At 39.3% G+C, this 17,435-nt stretch overlaps 1 protein-coding gene across 2 annotated transcripts in view; it reads left to right on the forward strand.

Annotated features, from left to right (window-relative positions):
• Positions 1–17,435, forward strand: part of VCL (vinculin) — a 105,815-nt gene that overhangs the window by 48,359 nt on the left and 40,021 nt on the right. For both annotated transcript variants that reach the window (XM_073353147.1, XM_073353149.1), the window contains exons 3-6: positions 6,669–6,819; positions 8,633–8,741; positions 14,139–14,261; positions 17,141–17,301. In XM_073353147.1, coding sequence (XP_073209248.1) covers positions 6,669–6,819; positions 8,633–8,741; positions 14,139–14,261; positions 17,141–17,301 — 544 coding nt within the window. The remainder of the gene's footprint in view (positions 1–6,668; positions 6,820–8,632; positions 8,742–14,138; positions 14,262–17,140; positions 17,302–17,435) is intronic.

Raw genomic sequence — 17,435 nt, forward strand, 5'->3', positions numbered from 1 at the left:
AATTTAAGACCTTGCAAGAAATTGGTACTGTCATTTAAACAATGTTGAAAGTATGTTAGGTACTTGCAGGAATGAAAAAATGCTCCTTGTTATGATGAGTTTATTGCAGCTACATTTTAGTGTCTAAAATGCAGTATCTTTCACTTGCTGAATATCCTTATTCTTCTAATGATTTATCATAAGGTTCTATGCTATAGCCCTTCATCATAGTGCCAGGGGATAATCATTCAGTTCAGGGAACTTGGAGCTTTTTTGTGGAAAATGTGTAGCCACTTTACCTTGGGCTGTGACCCTATCAGATTGGTTAGGCCAGGTCTATATTTGAGTTGGAGATACTCCTTACAGATCTCCTGCTCAGTCTGTTGTAGGCAGTGCTACTAGTGAATTAAATAGATGGCACACTTCCATTGTAGTTGGTATTGAGGGATGCCTTTTATGATGTTAAATGGATCTATCTTGTTAGAGGTTTCATATTTTGTGTGAGACCCGAAAAGGTCATGATTTCTTATGAGGCATGCCATGGGAATTTTAGTGAAGGCAAGAGAAGAGTCTCTGAATCCTGTGTCCTAGCTGAATGGCACTTAAGTAATTAGTTTCATTTGGACAAAGGGTAGAATTTTCAAAGGCTCCTAACTTCCGAGATACTTTTGGAAATGAGATTTAGCAGGCTAAGTAATTTTGGATGAAACTTTAAAAAATAACTTGAGTGTTAACTTCCTGCCCTGACGTATTGTTTTGTTTCTACATACTATCAACCAATTGCCCTAGTCCATCTCAGAGGTGGATAAAGAGATCATTGGGTGTAATTTGTTTCACATGGGATCCTTTGGGATGAGCGCTGCTGTAAAATGATATATTAAGACTGACTCTTGCTGCTATAACGAGCAGCTTGCAAATAAAACACTTCAGAAGAGGTGCCTATGGGAAATAAGGTTTGATTGGTTATTTGAGGTCATGTTACAGAATATGAGTTAGAAAAGTTGAGCAAACACGCAAGTGACTACAGAATTTCATTGAACCATTGTTTGTATGTGTGTGTTTTCCATATAACTACCAAACCTGGAAAGGATTCAGAAGGCACTACTTACTTTCATGCAGCATTTTTACAGAGCATTTTGGAAACATTGAGGAATTACCTAGCATTCAACAAATGGTATTTAATTTTTCAGGCTTATGTCCTGTTTGATTTTAGGTTTAAATATCTGTTCAGTATGAGGTATTCTATTAAAATATTTGAATGTTATTTTAAAATTATCACTAACTTGACAGCAGTTTGACAATATGTTGGAAAACTTCCACTCTACTAACTAGATTGCTGTTGGTCAACTTTACATTGTGTTCCTTGTGGTAAATGTCACTGTTGCTATAAATTGCAAGTGTACCCTGTGCACTTATGGAAACTAGTTTCTGAAGAAATGATAATTGATTGCCAAGAGTCCTTTAACATTTTTGTAATTATGAGAAAAGCTTGAAACTGCTCTAATGTCAGTAATTCCAACAGAATGATGCAAATGTCATTGACTGTAATGAAATGTAATATAAAATAATTGTACCAGAAGGGAAGTACATCAGAGAATAAAACATGAGAAAGATATATCGGCACACCTGCAGCAATTAAACTTTATCTTTAGCAACTGAGCTTTTGTGTGGGATTTAAAATTAAGGATTGGCTCTGGTGTTTAAAAAATAAATAGACGTTTTGACACATACGGATCCAATTACATCACAAGTCATCCTAATGTTCCGCTCATGTCTATAAACAAGAGTATCAAAGTATATTTATATATAATTAATCTGCCCTATAAATGTGGTGTTGCTGTCTGATGTTACAGCAGAGGTGAGTTGACAAGTCTGGCAGTCAGATTTCTAGAGCTACCATTTTCTGTCTGGTGGCATTTCCATTTCAAATTATTGTCATTAGCATGCATTCTGTATGTTAAAATGAACAAAGCTCCCCTGCCCCCAAACCCTGAAAAATAGCCTTGATGTTAGCAGAGAAGTGTTAGATTAGTATTTTTGCTTTACAGAATGTATAAACTGACATTAATATAGGTTGAGGGGAAACTGCTCTCAAAATCTTTGAGAAAAGAATAAGAAATCTAAACACTAGATGTAAAAAATAAATCCACTCCTCCCCCTGGATTGGTGTTGATAAAATCTTAGCCTACAGTCTTCCCTCAAGTCCCCCAATAATTTTACTGGGTGGGAGAAAATAAATTGAATCATAAGTTGTAATTAGTTCATTACTTAACTATTTCTATAGCATTGAGCATAAAAAAGAATGAGTTTCTAAACATTTTTTGTCCTTTACACCTACCCACAATCTACCTACCTGAAATTTGTGTTGGCGTAGTAATTAATCTTGTCTAGATAATTATGGATCCTCTATTTGACTTTTTACAAAATAAGAGCATAAGATATGAGAGAGTTGTCTTTAGCCAATAACATCTGAATGATTTTGTAGCTTAAAAGCTTTGTGTTCTCTGGTTGAATCCAAATCTAGCCGTTAATTTTTGTTCAATTTTTTTAACATACTCTATATAGATCCCATTGGAGGAAAAAGCAGTTGAGTGCTGTGATTGTGTTTTTTGAATGTCTTTCAACTCATACTAATTTTTTTTAATTGGGCAATAAATTATTTTGTTCTTTTACAAAACCCCATTCCTGCAGGGAGAGGCACAGAATCCGAAGTTGCAGTATTTTGAGAGGACTTGGAACATTTCACTAAACTGGGCTTTGTACAATTAAAACACAAATCCACCTCTAAATCTTCTCAATGTTTTTTAAATTAAAACTACATTGCAGCTAAGAAATTCCATTCACATGCTGACATGAAGATTTAAAGAGTTTTTACTTTTATATCAATTGTTCAAAAATGGGAAATACAGTCCTACCTGCATTGGAACTTTTATACAAATGACCATGAAATTCCGCAGTGCAAATCCAGCAGTTTTGAGCCTATTATTTTGATTTGGGTGGATAGGTGACCTGTTTAATGCCTTTCTTAGTGTGGCTGAAAAGAAAAAATATGACACAGTTTAACTCCTTTCAGCAGTGGGAAACTAACTTTAGTGAAGAATGTTGGACTGAAAGCTACAATTACATTTTACACAGCAGAGACCAGATCATTCCTGTTTTCTGACTCTTGTTAGTCTTAATGGATTTTCTTATGCAATTGTGACTATTACCCCTAATGAGCTGACCAGATGTTTCATTGTAGACTACATCTTGTGATAAGGTCTGTCTGCTGGCCCATTTAAGTCTACTCAGGGGAACCGCTGGCTGAAAATCTTGTATTGTTCTGACACAACTTTTAAGTATTATGTTTTATTTCTTAGTGGGTTCAGGAATATAGGATGGATTAGTCAATTTTCAATGATTTCACTGCTCTCAGCACTGTGTCTCTAAATGCTTATTAGGAGGAACTCTGGTCATCATGAAGGAAGTTAGGTATCATGATCCAGTTTCTTAGCATAGTAAATCTTGGTTTATCTCAGAACTGGTGTAGTAAGAGTTTCATGTTTGACTGAACTTTATTCAAGGATAGCTTAAGATTGAATTGATGGATGACACTTAGATTCTCCTTACACTGATCTTATGTCCTGCGCTGTACTTAACTATCTTGTGGGAGGAAGCCAGAAAATGGAGGGAAATCCATGAGCAACATAATCAGTGTCATATCTCCAGGAAGGTCCTGCATCTTAATTTGTATCTGTTACTAGGCCGGCAATGATTACCCAAAAAGCTAGAATGCGTCACTTTAACAGTACTCTGTTTGATGCTTTTTATAGGCTCCCAAAAGTCGGTAGCTGGGGAGGATAAGTCTTGTAATCTTGATGTCCTCACCCTTCCTTTTGTGAGCTTCAAACACAGAAGGGATCTGTGATCTTCAAGTACTTGTCCAAGTGTATTCCACCATTGGTGCATGTGTACCTCATGTACTCCAGTTTGTACTCTTTTGGCCAACAGTGTCCATTAGGCATGTGAGGATATGTCTACAGAGCAATGTTCATCTAGGGCTAGTGGGACTCGAGTCAATTGACCTGTATCAGGGAACCCTGGGCATGAGCATCTACACTGCATTTTAACCCTAGGTTAAGGATTTTCTGACCTGTGCTCAAACCTAGGGCTCTGGTGTCCACACTGCAGTGCACAGACCCAAGGGTGTCGAGCATTCTCCCCCCATCACCCTCACTCCATTGACACTCTAGCCTTAAGAATGTGTTGCAAGGTGGGAAAACGATACTGTCCACCCTGTTTCCTAACTGTGATGGTGCTATTGATGGGGCTCAGGTGCCCATGAGGAACACATGAGTACATAAATTGCATACTTAGCTCCTTTGGTAGCTGTCTCAATAGAATGACAGCAATGTGAATCGGCTTTATACGGAACTGAAATCTAATCTGAGCACTGGGTTCTCCACCTCTAGGTTGAGTCACATTGGCAGGAAAGGCCCATGCGCACCTGTTCTGTGGATAATTAGGACATCAGTGTCCAGGGCTGTCAACCCGGAATGGGATGTTCAGTGAGAGGGATTTTGTTTAGCTGGTTTTCTATTTATTTTTGTCTGTTTTTGAAGTTTGCCATAAAATGTAGGTTTTAGAGGAAAAGCACACACATCCCCCAGCCGGGCTGCTGCCAGCTGTGGAGCAGTGAAGTGCATCCTCAGCACCACCCCTAGGATCCCTGCCCCCGCTAACCCCAGGAGGCAGGGAGAAGGGATCTGTGGGGAAGTTGTGTGGCTGGCTCCCACTCACTACTCTCACAGTGCACGCTGCCTGGGCACCTCTGCATATGCAACCACAAGAAGCTTTCTTCCTCCCTATGCGGATGCAGAAAAAAGACAGGACATCTTAGAGTTCTTTGTCAGTACACTTAAATGATTTTGTGTTGTAAACAAACTTTGGTACTAGCCTTATTTCTGTCATGTTACCATTGAGTATGTAACCATGTAAAGTTTCCTCTTTAACAGTCTCTTAATGTTCCTTGTCTTATAAATACATTATTGCTTTTCAATTGCTTTCCTTGCTGCACCTAGTTAACCACAGACAACTCTACTGAATCTTACTTACTCAACTGTAGGCACATATCTGAGTACAGTTGAAGTGGAGAATTGTGGTACTTTGTAGGGAGGGGACAGTTTAAAATTGTTAATTCTACTCCTTCAGCCCCTCATTGTCTATGCCATTGCACCTAATGTGTAATGTTTTCTGTTTCCTTCTCTCCCCATGCCCCAACTTCAGGATGTGTGTGTTAACTTCTCCCCACTTCTGCAAATCTAATATAAATTCCTAACTTGTGTTGAGTGATGAGTATTCAGAGTTGTGCTGTTTGGCGTTGGTGCCCAGCTGTGATAGCTAAAAGCACAATTATTGTGGAGAAGGAGGAAGGTGGAAGCTCGTTTTTTAAGCTGTTAAGCAAATTTTACAATTGATTTCTTTTTGGTTTTGTCAAATATTTCCTTGGTGGAATTAAATATACAAAAGGTAGTTGGGTGAGCACTTGTTGAAAATATATGCACACCTATACAAATGCCTGAATTGACACTAAGAAGCACCACTTCAAATGCTTCTGTTTGCATGAATGCTCAGGGAAATGTGAACATAGAAGAGATGAATACTGTTTGATCAATGAGTTAAACTTGGGAAAATACTCCACTGATAGCTTTGCCCTGCAACAAAATGGTGACAGACCAGATGCTTGCTTGCTAATGTATGTGCCAGGATACTATCCAGATATGAGAGGCCAAGTTAACGGTTGGTTAGTTTGAACTTCTGTGTTAAAGCTTTAGAGTCTGGCTGGAAAGCAAGCTTTTGCTCTGCTACCAGAAAGCTTCTGATTGACTTGTTCAAAGAATACAGCATTTGTGAAAAGTGAAATAGAAATTGATAACTGAAACAGGGTTAACTCCTTAACTCAAAATAGTTTTCTTTAGTGATGCATTTCAAATAGCTGGATAGAATTAGTTTAATATTAATTTTAAAGCTCATATCAACTGTGTTAAGAGTTACAATAACACTCAGACATTCTGCATTTGGGACCTTCTCTCTTAGACTTGGTATCAGAAGTTGAGAGATCTTGTATTTGCTAACAAGATAGGAGATTCAAACCGTATGCCTATTCACATGATATTGATGTGCACAAGTAGTAATATATTTTAAAGAGCTGGAAAGCTTCTTCATTAACAAATGAGGATCTGAGGCGCCTCAATACTTTTCACAAAATGTCCTTTTGTTATCTTAACTTACAGCTGTGACTAATTGCCTATTGATGCATTTGCCTGTTGACATTAATAGAACATAATGCAAATGCCAGGATGTTGCACAGTGATTACTTTGACTTTGTGATCCTGTTGGAAAAGCTCTCCTCTGCCTAACCTCCTGGCTTGTTGGAATTAAAAGGGTATTTTGTGACTCATGTCAGTGTCTCTAATCTGTTACCTCAGTGTTGTTATATATCTAGCTCTAAAGACAATGGCTGATTTAATCAGTGATGCGTAAATATTTATATTTGCACATTTAAACCATGAATGTGTGTTTGTTGGGATGGATGAACAGTTTGCTGGCTGTGTTTTGATGGTAACCCCCTACAAGTTTATACAGCTGTTCACCTCCTGGCAGAGTATTCAGAATAAGTATTAATGGCTGTATCTTATTGTTGCACACAGAGTGGAGAATGCCTGCACTAAACTTGTCCAGGCAGCCCAGATGCTGCAAGCAGATCCTTATTCAGTACCTGCTCGTGATTATCTCATTGATGGATCAAGAGGCATCCTCTCTGGTACATCAGACTTGCTTCTGACGTTTGATGAGGCTGAGGTAGGTGTCCTAGTACCAATAACATCAGTATCATGTTATCTCAAATACCCACTTAATTTACATTTGCTAATTTTACAGCGCTTCCCAAAATTCATTATCCGTGACAAAGACTCTGTTTGGATAGGCACAAAGAATGCTTTCAATTTATCTTCCTGCCAAGAAAAGCCTTTTCATGCTGTCTTGTTACTTATAGATTTTTGTGTATTTCTTAAATCCCCTCCCCCCCCCAAAAAAGGGGGGGCACTCAGGACCTTGTGTAAACCCATAGATAGAAGGAAATGTGAGATTGAGGCTTCTACTTCATCTTGTGTATGTTTGTGTGTCTGGTGTTAGTAATGGAACCAATTGGGTTGCTTCACTTTTGTGACCATGTTTCCCCTTCTTAGGAATATGTTATCTCCTGTTTTCTAGCAACTAGTGTCATGCCTTTAAGAGGGAATGAAGTTAAGATAAACATATCCCATTTGGTTGAGGAAAAATTGATGCTGCTTACAATGTTTACCTATGTCATACCTTTCAACCTGCAAAGTCTCCATATGCTTTCCTTCCCATGGTATGTGAGCACTCTAGTACCAGTATTGCTGCTTCACTGTTAAATTGCTGATTACTGAAACTATTCTCATCATGGCATCCTGAGGTGAGGCTAATGCTTGGAATTACTTTGTGGCACTAGTGATCACAGATATTCTTGCAGGTGATTATAATCAGTACCAAAAAGAGTTATGGGCATGTTCACCTATTCCACCTATAGATCCAATTCAAGAAGAGAACTCTGTTTTTTTTAAGTTAAACTTTTTAAAAAGCTCTCAACCTCAGCTGTGACATACCCAAGTTCAACAAGACACATATATTTGACTCTGGATTTGATTTTCACAAATTTAGCATGTTCCCAACCACTCATATTCATATCTTTCAAAAGAGCCTTGTTCTAATGTTTGCTTATCTACCTTATTTTTAGCAGTAGTAATGAACTCCTGTTTTTGAGGACAATTTCTAGAAGCATAATTTCAAACTTATCAACACTTGGAGTTTGATTTGAATCCACCACAAGCAGTACTTTCAAAGTTACATCCTCTAAAATAAGATTTCATGGTGCCATGGGATCTGTCTGTTTTGCCATGCTCTGAAGTATGTGGTAGAAGAATTCAAGAGGCAATATTGGTGTGAATCTTTTTAAAAGTAGTTAAAAACCTAATATGGATTAACAGAGTATTAAACCAAAGTGTACAAAATCCATAGGGAAGTAAAAGGAGAATAAGTACCTCTCTTCAAATGTGCATTGTTTTTTGGAAGATGTAAGAAATTGGATCTGCCCTTCAAAAAAGGTTATTGTATATTGTGTTCTGCATGTGGAAAACTGCCTAATGGATAGCCTTCCATAGGGTAGACTTTGGAATATGCTACTCTGATATAGGTTGGCTTAGGTGATTTCTTTTTTTACCAGTTGAATAGCAATAATAAACCGGAAACTATGCTGTCTTCAAACTGACAGCATTTTCTCTAGTGCCATAATAGTTAAATACACTTCTTCACCATTTTACTACTACTTCTCTGATATTCTTTGTCATCATACAGTTGGAAATTGTTAGAAGCAGGATTTTCATTTCTAAGTACAGATACTTTGATTTTGGCTAATGAGGCTTTCTTGAGTAATCAAATGGTGAGCAGCTTATTCAGCATTCCAAACCACATACTTTTCTATAAATTATGCTACCAAATGCTGTACCTGTTCTGTTTCAGTAATAAACAAGCATTTCTAATTTATTGTATTATAGCTTGGTCTTATAAATGCTGGAATGTTTTTTTTCCCTAGGTCCGTAAAATCATCCGTGTCTGCAAAGGAATTTTGGAATACCTAACTGTAGCAGAGGTGGTAGAGACTATGGAGGACTTGGTGACATACACAAAGAATCTGGGTCCAGGTTAGACCTTTCCAGTCCTCTGTGACTATGTTCTTGCATGCAGCTTTATTTCTCAAGTAGTTCAGAGGCAAGATCTTGGAGAGAGCTAAAGCTGGGGCTTTGAAAACTACTAGAGGCAAACCATTTTTTACCTCTTTCTGCTTGACAGATATTCTTTTCAGTATGTATAGTAGTTCTAATTAGAAAATTGTGCACCATGATTTAATTGACCAGTGTTGGTTTACCCATGTTAGAATATCCATAAGAGAGGTTAATGGTATGCACTATAAAGTCTTTTACTTTGATGGAGTAATGTGCTAAAAGTTGGCATTTGCTGTTGTACTTTTGCTGTACATCATAAAATACAGTTGTGGAAGCTGTGCACTCACTAACACAGAGCTGAATCCCATTTGTGGAAATAAACACTGTGTTCTGATTAGATGGTTTATGTCTTGAAGGCATCTCTTGGGATGGTATACATTTAAACCACAGTATGAGTTTGACATCTTCAAGTTAGTGAGAATGCAGAAAATAATGTTATAAAAGGCCAGCTTGGGCCCTACCCCTTTTCCCCTCATTACTCACCGTCCCTTCTTTACTTGCCAGCTAGATTGCAGCCTTTTTATGACCTGTTACCTTACTGATGAGGTCTTTCTGTTACATGTATTGATGCCTTTGCCCAAGAGTCTGATAAAGCCTGTGTGACTGGCAGAGGTGTTAGTTGTGATGCAGAAAAGTATTAGATATTAAACTTTGATTTGAATAAAAATAAGTATGTCCATGTAAATAAGAATTACCATACAATATCAGACAAATGAGCCATCTCGTCTAGTACCTTGTCTCTGACATTGGCCATTGTCAGCTGCTTCAGAGAGAGAACCAAGAAACCATATCCTGAAATAACTGGCCCACAGGGGAATTTTAAGTAACACCTGTTAGAAGTTGTCCTGTGGCATGAAGCATGTTTGTCCCGTTATATACGGTGTGACAAAGTCAGGCTGGACGGTTGCAAGAGAGTGGTGGAAGGGCAGGTATGTTAGCCCTAGAGTGATGCGCGCTTTTTCCTACAGGCTGAGAGGGGGTTACCTCAGGTCAGTTAGGGACACAAAAACCCTCCTCTGGTGAGAGAAAGGGAAAAGAGACAAGCTGCTGCAGGGCTAGCCGTGGCAGGAAGATAGGCTTTTCTAGAGTGAGAGGCAGCTCTCCTCCCTACAGGGGAAACAACCAAAACTGAATGCCTCTTTAGGGGAAGGACTGACACCCTCCCCCCACCATCCAGCAAAGGAGCAGGGAAAGGTGCATCCCCTTGTTTTGTGTTTATGAATTGGTTTCTTTTGTTTGGTGGAGGAGTACTCCTTGAGCCTGCCCCGAGGCCTACCTTGAAAATACTGATAAATAAACTCAGAGTGGGAAGACAAACACTGTCTAGAGTGGGGTTGATTTACTCCAGGTCCTGCCACCGTCAAAGGGGGAAGTACTAAGCCCGGCAAGATGGAGGCGGCGCCTTGCCACAACGGGTAATCTTTTTCATCCTCCTAAACTCCTGGCCTCAGTGTTACCTTGTAGTAATAAGTTCCACAAGTTGGTTATGCATTGTGGTTAAAAAAAAATCCTATGAGAAATAATGAAATTGAAGGCAGTATATTTGGCATCCCCTTGTTGTGCTTAAAAAAATTAAGAACCATTCATTATTTTACATACTTCTTTTTTGTATCCACTTAGTCATCATCTCTAAATCAACAGTCATATTCTTGCCGGTTTCTTCATATGAAAGTCATTCTATAGCTCTAATTGTTTCCACTGGTTTTCTCTGGACTTCCTTGACTTCTGAGATATATAAAATTATTTATTTTTGAGCTAAGGTTACCAGAACTGAACTCTATTTCAGGTGAGGATACACCATTGATTTACAAAATGAGGATAATATTTACCTCCTTGGTAAAGCAATTTGAGATTTACTGATGAAAAGCGCTATATCAGAGCAAGTTGTTGTTTTTTTATACATCCTAACATTTTTGTTTTGACTGCAATGACTTATTAAGCAGATATTTTCATTGAGCTGTGCACAGTAAGCTCAGCTTGGTTTCCTGAGTGGTTACAATTAATTTTGAACCCAATAATGTGTATGAGTAGTTCAAATTATGCCTATCAGTGTTTAGAAACTTTGCATTTTTCAACCCTGAATTTCATCTGCTATGGTATTATGTATTTTATCTAGTGTTGTTAGGTTCCTCTGAAGTTCTTCAGTCTTCTCTAGTTGCGGTATCAACATAAATGTTACCTTCATAACTTTCCACGTTGTCATTGATCCCCTACTCCAGAATATTAATATGTTAACATTAGCACATATTAAACTCCAGTCCTAGCCCAGGTCATTGATGGGGCAGTACCCTTTCACAGTTAATCTTTTTTGGCATGCTGAAAATTGACTATTCCTTCTGTCTGTCTCTTAAACAGTTTCTCATCAATGACAATCCTTAACTCTTGCTCCTCATAACTAAGATTATTTTATGGCCTGTTGTGAGAGAGTTCTCAAACTAAATATAGCTCTTGTGTTGTCTACTTTGTTGATAGGCTGAAATTTAGAGTGGATTGGAGAGCCATGATTTTGCTTTGCAGGAATCATGCTGGTTTGTCCCAGTGCTGTTTATCTCGGTATTTTATAACTCTCATTTTCCAGCCAGTTCAACTGCCACTGAAACAAATCTCATGGGTCTGTCATTCCCACAATAGTGTCTGCTGTCTTTCATATAGCTAGGTGCAATATTTTCGATCTACCAGTCATATGGTTAGTGTTTAAAGTGGTCTCCAAAAAAGTGTGTGTGTGTGTGTCTGTCGTCACCCCCATATCTGCCCAGAAATCAATTCTGCCCCCAGCCCCAAATCAATCCTACTCCTCCAGCCTCATATCTGCAGCATGTGGGGTTCTTTCTCTCTCCCAGGCCTGTGGGGTGAGGGGGCTACAGTGAGGACCTTTGTGCCCAGTTGCAGGGGGGGGTGGGAGGAGTAGAGGAGCCTTGCTGTTGCTTGCAGGATGGGAATAGGGAGTGGAGCCATTCTGAGCTGCTGTGTCGTCGTCGTGTTCGCCCCCCCTCCCCCGCGACCTTCTATCCTTTCATTCCCAATGAGAATGATGTTGGTTCCTAAGGGAAGAGAGCTCTACCTGCTTTTGCCCTAATTGGCTGTTTCCTTGCTTGCCCATCTTCTGAGGAAGAGCAGCCAATTAGAGGGTGTTTTCCCCAGGTAGCACTAAAAATGTGTATCCCTCAGTGACCGATCTTGCTTTTTGGAAATTTTATTTCCTGAACTGCGACCCAGCACACTTCAAGCATTGTCTCTGGTATAGGTGATTTTACTGAGATTGCATTTTTCCTGCTGTTTTTGGCAGTGTAGTGTCCTAGAGCCTTTCCCTGCTATCTCCCCCTGCCAGAGCCTTTCACTGCTGTGAATAGCTACATGCTGCAGTGTGAATACTACCCGCTTTTCACTGCGGTGTGTAACTACACATACACTACATGCCACCACTGCAAGTTTAGACGAGGCCTTTGATACCTCAGTCGCTGACCGTGCCTTGTCTTCATTACCAGGAAAGAGTGGATCAGTGACATTCTCCTTTGCTCCAATGCAATCATGTAGACCCACCAGTTATCTCACAGGTTTCTCCTTCTGGTATGATTGTTGCTTATTTTTAGGCATGGCAGAATTGATTTTTTGTGCGTGTGCAATTTTGACGATTAATAGCATTGATAATGGTGCTGCAGGGGGCTCCCTGCTCAGCCCGGGGGACCAACACACCTGGGTGCAAGGTGCAGGGGAGGTTTTGGTTCTGGCCCCGCAGAGCAAAGGGCTGCAAGGGGGAAGATGAGCCCCCAGCCATGAGGGAGACCACCCTACTGCTGAACAATTCTTGCCTAGGGATGGAGCCATTCTATAGTGGGGTGGCCTCCCTTGTGGTCAGGAAGCTCTTCCTCCTTACCATCCTGGCCAGAGGACTCTGCTCCCCCTGCCAGCACAGCAGCCTTCCCAGAACCTTGCACCTGCAGAGATCAGGTGTCACCGATTGTGCAGGGAGCCTTCTAGAGCTCAGCTGTCATATCCCCAGTGACAGCAAGGCCACAGAGGGCTTCCTGCACTTGCATAGGGCTGGTGACACCCAATCCCTGCAGGTGCAAAGTTAGGAGAGTAGGCTGCACTCTCACAAGCTGTTACTAGTGGATATTTTTTTCATCTATTTCAGTGAGTCAGCTGAAATCAACATTTGCTGGTATCTATCCATTAAAATCGAACCCTGCCAAGCCTACTTATTTTGTATCTCAGGCTCTTTATCTTCAAAATTTCTCCTAGCCCTCCAAATATTTTACATGTCTAAGTTGTGCTTCTTCCTTTTTGGCTTCACTTGGGCTGGATTTTGATTTAGGAAGAACATTTGTTTGGCTCAAATAGTCACTAAACACTTAAAACATAATATTGATAGTAAGTTTTATATAGTCTTAGGCATAATGCTACTACTCCACCTCTCAGGTTTCAGAGTAGCAGCCATGTTAGTCTGTATTCGCAAAAAGAAAGGGAGTACTTGTGGCACCTTAGAGACTAACAAATTTATTTGAGCATAAGCTTTCGTGAGCTACAGCTCACTTCATCGGATGAAGCTGTAGCTCACAAAAGCTTATGCTTATGCTCAAATAAATTTGTTAGTCGCTAAGGTGCCACAAGTACTCCTTTTCTTTTTGCGAATACAGACTAACACGGCTGCTACTCTGAAACCTGTCATTATGTTCCTCATGTAAGTCTTGAAAGTGCATTTACTTCAGAAATCCAAAGTAACACTTGCTTTGATTCTCTTCCTTTCATCACCGATACAATTTTTTTTAGAGAATTAAAATATTCTTATTTAGTTTTTCTAGGACAGTGTAAATTAATACACTCATGTTGAAAGTCTTTGAAGCCAACAAACCTAAACCTGTGTCAGTTCTATTTTCCTATTCTTGTCAACCACCCCATTATTTAGGTGAGAACTGATCAAAGCTAAAGGAGGAAAAAGAGTTCTAAACTACCTTGTCATACATTGCTAAGCTGACTAATTTCCCTGAAGTAGGCTATTTATTACTTTTATATTTTTATAGTTCTTTTCTTAAACTTCTTGATAAATGAACGTCAAAAATATGAGACCTATATTCTAGCTTGAATTAACAACTAGAAACTGGATCTGTGGCTTCCCTGAAACTACTGAAATATGGTTTAATGAAAAGTAGGTGATACAAAGCTTCTTCAGTGGTGTCATAACTCATTACATTTTTTGCGTTCTTGTCTGGAAAGCTAAAAAATAACTGAGCCTACACCTTCTTTGTAAAATGTTAATAAATCTGGGGAAACTCAATATGAACAGTTTTATCACTTGAACTTCGTTGTATGACTTAGGAATGACAAAGATGGCTAAAATGATTGATGAAAGACAGCAGGAATTGACTCATCAGGAACACAGAGTGATGTTGGTGAACTCCATGAACACTGTGAAGGAGCTGTTGCCAGTCCTTATTTCAGGTAGTTTCTGCTGTCCTATTATCTAATTCATAATCTGAAATATCAAATCTAAAATATCAATAATCAAAATCTGAAATATCAAATCATAATCTAAAAATCAAATACATAATCTGAATTTGGATGCATGTGTATTATACCATTAAAAATAGAAGCTTTGACATGCCTCTTGGGCTGACTGCAAATATTTAGATGTTTGGCTGATTTGTGGCAAACTGGGAGGGGATGGCAAGTTGTAACGCCAACTCTCCATATGCATACTCTGGGTATTTCCTATTTTAAGTTCTGTGCACCTCCGATTTAAAAGGAGCTACATAAACTAGTGGTACACTATTTATATCAGATGTATTTGTGTCATGCATACTTGTCGCAGTGTAGAGGGTTTAATGAGTATTTTTAAATGGCAGTCTGCATGTGTGCATTCATATGGATAAACTCCCTCACGGTTGTCTTATTTTTTTCAGTATCTGTTCATAACATGTCTCACATTAATACAATCTAGTTGCCATCATGAAGGATTAAGGGGAAGGATCTAAAAAAAATTTTGAGGGTGAGAGCCATTGAAAAGTATACCAAAAAGGGGGCACACTTCTGCTGTATTTCTCACCCTTTTGTCTGGCATGATATGTTTTTTTTTTTTACCCTGCGAATGAGCAAGAAGAAAGGAGAGCTTAACAGCTGAAGATTGTTCAGGAGCAGAACTGCCAGTCCAACAGCTGAAATAGCTTATTCATCTAGCAAAATTCATGTGGTTAGCCAGAGGGAATGCTGGTCTGATTAAACTACAGAGGAAGGAGGAATATCCTCCCCAAGACAAGGGTGAAAGGTGGATTGGGGGAGAGGGAGGCATGTAATAGGACTGAGCACATTTTAGTATGTCAGAGTTTTCACACTTGTGAACATATTAACCCCCTCCCTGGTACTTTGCTGGGTTTTGCCTAGTGGTATAAGCGGTTTAGTACATTAAAGCGTTGCTTTTATTTTAAGAACTGACCATAAAATGAAGTAGAAACTGAAAATGAATTTGACAGTTGATTCTTGCTGCTAAATGAGTGTCATCTTGTATATCATAAAGCACATTTAACCAAATTACCTACTCAGAGGCCCAAACTAGAGTAGCCATCAGTGTTACAGATCAGGACAGAGGATGGAAACTTGTAAGCAAAGCTGTGTAGGAAGGCTGCACAGAACTCGCCTGCATCTGGTCCATGTGTAATTCCTCTTAAAGCCCTACTTTTGTCCTGCCTTTGATTTTTAAGTGAATTTACTGTCAATGAGTCACTCAGATTTTGGCCTCTATCTCCAGAAGAATTTACAGCAGTGCTAATGCCCTGCCAACATGCCTCCGTCTTAGTCTGTGGAACTGATTCCAAGAGGTTGGAGGATTAGTTGAGCATTTAAACAGGATCAAACCAGAGTTAAAGCTTGATTCTAACATGGCTTTGTTCTGGGAGGCAAGCTAAACCGACTTGTAATACATATGGCCATGTCTGCATTTAAGGCCAGTGCTAAAATACAAGTACTTGTGGCACTTTAGAGACTAACAAATTGATTAGAGCATAAGCTTTGGTGAGCTACAGCTCATCCGATTAAGTGAGCTGTAGCTCACGAAAGCTTATGCTCTAATAAATTTGTTAGTCTCTAAGGTGCCACAGGTACTCCTTTTCTTTTTACGGATACAGACTAACACGGCTGCTGTTCTGAAACTCGCTAAAATACAGTGGTGTTTGTAATGCAGATGGGGTTTTTTAATTACTGTTGTCCTGGGGTGGATTGTAACTGGCAACATGGGGGAGAAGAGGAAACAAGCTTATAATTCAAATATCAGAAGGGTAGCCGTGTTAGTCTGGATCTGTAAAAGCGGCAAAGAGTCCTGTGGCACCTTATAGATTAACAGAAGTATTGGAGCATAAGCTTTTGTGGGTGAATACCCCACATGCATCTGATGAAGTGGGTATTCACCCACGAAAGCTTAAGCTCCAATATGTCTGTTAGTCTATAAGGTGCCACAGAACTCTTACAAGCTTCAAAAGTGGCAAATTGCCTTTGCATTTTTGCTGAATATATGATAAATTGATGTAAATAGAACAGTAGGATAACTTTTCTTTCTCTTTAAATAAGATTTTTTTTTTTTTTTGGTCACCACATGTATCTAGCCTAAGAATGGGACTGTTGTGTAACCATGGCAGAGCCTGATTGCAAGCAAACACAGTTGAATGCATCCACACAGCACCATTTTTCCCAGCAAAAACTGCACTGACTGTACTGCACAACCATGTTTCTGCATCTGTGCATTCTGTGAAAACCTGGGCAGCTCTCCCTCCTATGTTGCCTCAGCTGCTGCATGCCCTCCACCTCAAGCAGAGTATTATGGATGTGTTTTGCAGAGTGGAATGCACTTGGTATCATTCTTCACAGAAATGTGGGAGTAATTGTGACACTTGGTTAGCTAGTCTAAGAGGTGTAGTTCGATTGGTCCTAGCTATAGAGCAGAAAACTTGTCAGGTTGTAACCAAATTCTAAGAAATATGTTCTACCCCTTCTCATAAATTAACGAACAGTACAGTTAAAGTGGCAAAAAACCTCTCTAGTGTAGAAACAGTTATCCTAGTGTAAAAGTGTTTATACTACTATAGCTTATTCTTGTTTGAGCTCTAGTGTAGACATATTTATAACTATCAGCAAAAAACCCACACTGTATAAATCAACATAGATTTACCAGTAAAACTTAAGTGTAGACCAGCCTTTAAAGTCTTTATGGTGTTTTCCTGTCCTGTTCAAAACATATAGCTTACTGTTTCTGAGTTTATGCAGGAGGAGGAGATCTTGTATATGAATCATATCTTAGATAGTGTCTCTAATCTAGAGTGCAATGTTCACAGCTATGAAGATTTTTGTAACGACTAAAAGTTCCAAAAGCCAAGGAATAGAAGAGGCCTTGAAAAACCGCAATTTCACAGTAGAGAAGATGAGTGCTGAAATAAATGAGATCATCCGGGTGTTACAGCTCACTTCCTGGGATGAGGATGCCTGGGCTAGCAAGGTATGTTCACTCTTCTTTCTGGAAATAGAAGTCAGATTCTATTTAGCTTCTCACAGCAACTATAAATTGAGGTTTTCAAGAATGTTTGACTAGAGTGTACACAACCTTATCTTGTAACACAATATAGTATTATA

This window comes from Lepidochelys kempii, chromosome 7, assembly GCF_965140265.1.
Source record: "Lepidochelys kempii isolate rLepKem1 chromosome 7, rLepKem1.hap2, whole genome shotgun sequence".
NCBI lineage: Eukaryota > Metazoa > Chordata > Testudines > Cheloniidae > Lepidochelys > Lepidochelys kempii.